This window comes from Fukomys damarensis, unplaced genomic scaffold, assembly GCF_012274545.1.
Source record: "Fukomys damarensis isolate Sample0158 unplaced genomic scaffold, DMR_v1.0_HiC HiC_scaffold_32, whole genome shotgun sequence".
NCBI lineage: Eukaryota > Metazoa > Chordata > Mammalia > Rodentia > Bathyergidae > Fukomys > Fukomys damarensis.
The window spans coordinates 45,702,239-45,708,648 of record NW_022900944.1 but is presented as its reverse complement, the minus strand read 5'-3'; the positions used below and the strand labels follow the sequence as shown (position 1 = coordinate 45,708,648).

Here is a 6,410-nt window from a genome sequence, read left to right as displayed (position 1 = left end):
TTTTTTTTTTTTTTTTTTTTGAGATAAGGTCTCACTCTAATTCAAGCTGGGCTTGAACTCACTGTGTAGCCAGGCTGGCCTCTAACTTGCAGCAGTCCTCCTGCCTCAGCCTTCAAGCGCTGGGATTACAGGCATGCACTGCCATGCCCAGCTCAGATAAGTTCTTTAATCAGAATTTTCATCAAAGCACTTGGCATGTGACCCTCTTTCTTTCCTGGGGGATCTCTGTGAGATTGGAGACTGAAATAGTGGTATCTGTGCATACATTTCATCTTTCCCATTGTAATGAAGTACTGAATTTTTCAAGAGCTCATGTAGATAGCGGAGGAGTTGAGCTTTACCTGGTGCCGAGTGTTCCTGCCATGTGCCTTCACTTTGGCCTGGTTTCTTTCTCCTGCAGCCTGACTGGCAGCCCTATCTGCCACAGAATGGAGACAACATTGAAGTCGCTTTCTCTTACTCCTCCGTGTTATGGCCTTGGTCAGGCTACTTGGCCATCTCCATTTCTGTGACCAAGAAGGCAGCTTCCTGGGAGGGCATTGCCCAGGGCCATGTCATGATCACCGTGGCTTCCCCAGCGGAGATGGAAGTAAGCAGTGCCAGAAGTGGCTTGTTTTCGTTCACCTTTCTCTGCCCGCTTCCAGGAAAGGAGGGAGGGGCGGCCTTAATGCCGGATCTTGGTTTACAGTGCAGTGCAGTGGATGGACAGGGTGAGCCTTGCTGGTCATGAGCCATGGCCCACGGCCCCTGAGCAACGGAGCTCACCACCAGCTCTGCTGATGGGACCATGCTGCTGTTCTCAGTGCAGCACCAGGGACGAGCTTCATGGGCCAGGTTTTGGGCTCAGAATAAGGGCACCGGAATGGTCTTCTTTAAAAGGAAATGTAGGGTCATCCTCTATAGCTCCTGTTTTTTGGAAAAAAGTGCCTTATATTTTGTCCTCAGCTCTTAAGAGTTTGAATGGAATGTAGTTGTGGCATGTGGACACTAAATCATACACACGTGTGTTCAAGTTCTCATGTTCAGATTTTGTGTGTTAAATAGAAATGACTTCTTTAAACCTGAAAACCTTGGGTTTTTGTTTTGTTTTGTTTTTTTGAGAAAAGGAGACATTTCAAGTTTCTGGATTTTTTTTGTTTTTGTTTTTGTTTTTTAAGTCAAAAAATGGTGCAGAACAGATGTCAACGGTGAAGCTCCCAGTTAAGGTGAAAATAATTCCCACCCCACCTCGGAGCAAGAGGGTCCTCTGGGATCAGTACCACAACCTCCGCTACCCCCCTGGCTACTTCCCCAGGGACAACTTAAGGATGAAGAACGACCCTCTGGACTGGTGAGCGGCCACCGCACTCATGCTCTTCGCCTCTCCTTCCCCCTGATGTTGAGTGCCCACTTCCCTGCCACCTTCAGGGGTCCTTGTCACGCGCTGGGGCCCCCCAGCTTCCTCCTTTGAGATGTTCCTGAGTGTAATTAAATAAGTGCAGTGAAAACCCTGACGTCCCCCCTCTACTGCTGTCTGTCTCCCATTGAGTCGACCAGCACCCGATCAGTCCCACTGTCCAGCTTTCATCAGCCCTTCCCTGTGTGGCCTTCTGCTCTCCCCCTAGCTGAAGCTGCACGTTCCTCTCTCGCCTCCTGGTGGGTCTCATCACATTTTTGTTTTTGTTCCCCTAAATTCCGTTTCATTTCATGTTTGGAAGCCAACTGTGGTTTTCAGTGATAGGCCAATAAAGGGAGCCTGGGCATGAAAGCACAGACGCCATCACAATTTCCTCCTCTCCAGGGGCTGCCTCTTTAGACTTGTTCACCTGGCCGCAACCCCTGGGGTGGGCCCTCACTGCCCTAGCCAGCCACTGGGCTGACTGACTGTTGGCCCAGAAGCTGGGCTCGTTTCCATCGTCCTCCCCTGGGCTCGGCACCATGCTCTTTCAGAGATGGCCGGGTGAGCCTGTGCTGGGAGTGAAGATAGCTCATTTCAGTGCTGGGCTTACTGCCTTCCAGGAATGGTGATCATATCCACACGAACTTCAGGGACATGTACCAGCATCTGAGAAGCATGGGCTACTTTGTGGAGGTGCTCGGCTCTCCCTTCACGTGCTTTGATGCCACGCAGTATGGTGAGCAGAGGTGGTGTGCTGCAGACGTTCTTGCAGCCTGGGTTGGATGTGTGTGCAGTGTTTGAAAACCCACCACAGTTTTCAGTGATAAGCCTGGGTGTGGCCCCCGCTTCTGGCTGGGGGTGGGAGCAGACCCTGAATGACCTGCATACCAATTTCAGGTAAGGGTTGTAACAGTTTAAACGTAGATGTGTCATATTGATTGGGAACAGGGACGAAAGAAGCTCTAGAACTATATTTTGCTCCTTGAATAAGTGAAAATTTTTACATTGAACACAAATGAAACCAAAGACCACGGTTAGCTATTCCCTGTGCATTACTGGGTGCCAATCCTTTATTTTTCACCCTCTTCTATGGTGGTACAGGGTGGCACAAACCAAATGGTGAAAGTCATTAACTTGAGGTATGGATCCCAGTAAAATAATATGTTTCTAAAAACAGTGACATTCTGTCATTCAGTTCTCAAACTTTGACCCTCAGGAACTTTGCTAATGGTGGACAGTGAGGAGGAATACTTCCCTGAGGAGATCGCCAAGTTAAGGAGGGATGTGGACAATGGCCTTTCACTCGTCATCTTCAGTGACTGGTACAACACTTCTGTTATGAGAAAAGTGAAGTTTTATGATGAAAACACAAGGTATGTAGGAGTTGGCTTTTGGATAAAAGCATGGCTTTGGGGGAATTAAATTTTACCGAGCAAGTACTTTGTGACTCTGGCCTGTGGGTGGTCTTTCAGGGCCTCAGAGAGCCTGAGTGGAACAGCTCTGTATATACAGGAGAAGGTTGCTCCTAAAGTAATGCTGGTTGATCCTGAGTGGTAATTTAGAGGCCTGTTGTCTTGCTTTATTGATCTTAGATGCAGGAACTTTCAGTTTTTGTTTAGTTTTCTAGCCTCCCATCCCTCTTATTACTGAATATATGCAAATGTAAATGCACCAAAGGAGCTATTATTTAAAGAGCACTACTCGTTAATCAGGTATTGATCAAGGATTCCTAGTGTATTGCAAATAGTTCATCTTTATAATATACTTTGAGTTTTTCTTTTTGGAGTTTGTGACTTGAAATTTTATAAGCTTCTTTCTTATTTTGCTTCATTGATTCTGGCTAGGTCTGGGCTATGTAGTTACATGTGGTGCATTTCAGTGAAGTAAAGTATTAGTTCATAAACTGAAGCCATAATGTATTCTGTACATTGGCTGAAGCAGTTATGTTTGCAGTGTTTCTGAAACTCTGACAGCTGGTTTCAGTTGACATTTTCATGTGGATGGATGGACTGGATTGTGGCAGGAGACATTTAGCTGGGTCGTGGAAAGATAAAGTATACACCAGGGTTTTTTTGGTTCGAATTGGTTTGGGACTTCTTTATGTGTGTGTGGGGATACTGGGGATTGAACCTAGGGTCTTTGTTCTGAGATACACCCCCATTTTGAGACGAGTTCTAACTTGCCCGGGCTGGTCTTGAACCTGTGGTCCTTCTGCCTCAGTTTCCCCGAATGACAGTGTTTTTAACTCTTGCCCTCTCTGTGCTGTTACTACCTTCATAGGCAGTGGTGGATGCCGGATACTGGCGGAGCCAACATCCCAGCTCTGAACGAGCTGCTGTCTGTGTGGAACATGGGGTTCAGCGATGGCCTATATGAAGGGGAGTTTACCTTGGCCAACCATGACAGTAAGGCTTTGTATCGTGTATGGGGGGTGCTGCTCCTGGGACAGAGGAACACATGCTGAAGTCTGGGGTTCAGAGCGGATGATGTATTCCTCCATAAGCTGGCTAGAACAAGTCAGCATATTCAGAAGTGCCCCTGTAATGCTGTGTATCAGCCATTCAAGTTTTGTCTTGGTTTTTAAAATGAAAATATTTTATATAAGCATTCTAATTTCAGTGCTGCCTGTAGGATCTTTCTATGCTCTATATTCTCAAGTGGGAAATACCTCCTAGGTTCCTGGTTATTTATAAAATTCTGTTTATGAAGTTACAAAGCCCATTTAAGAAGTTTCCCCATGGGTAAGTTTTGGGTTCTAGTTTCTAGAAAAATGTCTTGAACACTATTGTTAGTAGTTTTGCAAGTCCTGATTCAGGTTGTTTTGAGTCTCTGGCTTTTCTGACTTATAAAGTGTGTTCAGAATCCCTATGCAAATTGTGTTTTCTTACTTGAATTTTGAGACAGTTATTTGCAGTTCAAGTATAATAAGGCAATAGCAGCTTCTTTCTTAAGATTAAAAACAGTCTTTAAAAATACATGATTTCGGGCTGGTGATTTAGCTCAGTGGTTCCACCGCCTGCCTTGCAAGCATAAGGAACCGAGTTTAATCCCTGGCACCGAAAAAACAAAACAAAACGTGATGTCTATAGAATATGTCATGGGTAAATTGGGTAGCTGTGGATCGAAGAGTTCCTGGTTTCTATAACTTTGACCAACTGTTTTCCAGTGTACTATGCATCAGGGTGCAGCATCGCTAAATTTCCAGAAGATGGCATAGTGATAACACAGACTTTTAAGGACCAAGGTAAAGGACGCTGCTCATAGGCTCTTTGGTTCCTTTTTCTCTTCCTCATCTTCCTCCCTCACTCATCTCCTATTCTTGGATAATAGCTGTATTGCATAGAATTTACATTCTATAATGCCTTCTAAAGTATTCAGTCTGGTTTTCAGTGTGTGCACAAAATAGCACACCCATCACAGTCTGCCTCCTGACCCAACCCCCACCCTAGAGATTCGGTCAGCTCTGGTTCCTTTTGAAACTCCATGCAGTGCTGTATGGTGCCTGCCTCAGCGGGGCTGCAGCAGGGCTCAGTGTCAGACTCATGCTGACACTGGAGTGTGTGTGTATGGTGACCACTACAAAAGAGGTAGAATAGCTGTGCACAAGTGTTTGTTTCTACATATGAACTGTTCTGCTTCTGATTGTCAGATGACCAGAAAACATTCTGACTGTTTTGAAGTTCCTAGCTGTATAAATATAAAAGCCATTAATTATAGAGTAGCCTCTAAAATTCTCAACGCGTGTTCCCTGCTTCAGCTGTAGACAGACATCAGTGTCTGTGACAGCACCGAGTGTGCATGGCCCACTTAGTGAGCAGGGGCAGGATGGACCATCTCTGCCTTTGAAAGCCAGGGCAGGGCAGTAGTGCAGAGAGGAGCCCAGGACGTCCTCCCGGTGCATCGCTCGAGGGCTGGCATTCTGAGCCATGGGGGTCCTCTCCTCTGTCACAGGCACAGTGAGGCTTTTAGGTGCCCAAATGATAGCCTTGTGCAAACGTGCAAGGTGATGGCGTGTGTTTCCAAATGACAGACCTCTTAATATTGTAAAGATTGCTATTTTCTGTGAGTGAGAAGAGAGAGTTTTATTAATTGAAAACATAGAGCTTTAGGATCTCTTAGCTTATGTATCTGCAGTTCCAGTGTAGAACTTTTATTTGCATTACCTGGAAGGTTTTCCCCTCTTTCATCAAGGCAAGGTCAGTCGGTGAATAGATCTGTCGTTCCTAGGGTTCTGCTTTAACATTAAGCACATGGTGGTGTTGTCTTCCAGCCCTTGGCACAGTTCCCTGTGTTTTGGTGCCTCCGTTTAAAAGCAGTTTTCACGGGCAGCACCAGTGCAGGCAAGGGTTAAAAGCGTGGTCTCCTGGCTTGCTGCCCTTGGCTGCTCATTGTTGCAGTGGTGGTGTGGGGATCAAAAGTAGATGTGAGGATGCATATTTTATTTTGTCATTCTGGTATAGTCTGAAAGTAAAAATCAGTTGCCTTGGTTTTAAAGTGAATAATCATTTGGGTGCAAAGTACAACTTGGAAAAGCCAGGTTGTGCTGGATCAGAAAAGACCTAGTGTCAGAAACAAAACCCGCCTCAATCCCGGAGGCCAAATGACAACACAGTGTGCATCTTCCCTGCTGGGTCTTCCTCCTTCCGGAGATTATCGTGCTTTTTCTCCATTAGCTCCTAGTGAAATGATACACGGTGGGCAGCAGCATTACATTTATGTAGCTGCAGACATTTTAGATGTTACTGACACAGAGAAGCACCGTTCCTGATGGAGCTGTGTATCATTTGCCAGCACTAAGGAAAGCATTTGTTCTAAGGGTGGAAATTCTGGGATTCTGTGAGGATAGCTGCTGCCCGTGACATTTATATATTTTTTGGTTGTTGACTCAAACATTTTATATCGTGTCATCTGTTAGGGCAAAGGTAAGAATAAGAAGGCTCTGCTGGACATGGTGGCCCCCCCCCGCCGTAATCCCAGCACTTGGGAGGCTGAGACAGGAGGATCACTGTGAGATTGAGACCAGCCTGGGCTA

General features: G+C 45.9%; 1 protein-coding gene across 2 annotated transcripts in view; it reads left to right on the top strand.

Annotated features, from left to right (window-relative positions):
• Mbtps1 (membrane bound transcription factor peptidase, site 1) overlaps nucleotides 1-6,410 on the top strand; it is a 50,506-nt gene that overhangs the window by 33,853 nt on the left and 10,243 nt on the right. For both annotated transcript variants that reach the window (XM_010618357.3, XM_010618358.3), the window contains exons 13-18: nucleotides 401-589; nucleotides 1,158-1,330; nucleotides 1,999-2,114; nucleotides 2,595-2,751; nucleotides 3,659-3,783; nucleotides 4,545-4,622. In XM_010618357.3, the coding sequence (XP_010616659.1) occupies nucleotides 401-589; nucleotides 1,158-1,330; nucleotides 1,999-2,114; nucleotides 2,595-2,751; nucleotides 3,659-3,783; nucleotides 4,545-4,622 (838 nt within the window). The remainder of the gene's footprint in view (nucleotides 1-400; nucleotides 590-1,157; nucleotides 1,331-1,998; nucleotides 2,115-2,594; nucleotides 2,752-3,658; nucleotides 3,784-4,544; nucleotides 4,623-6,410) is intronic.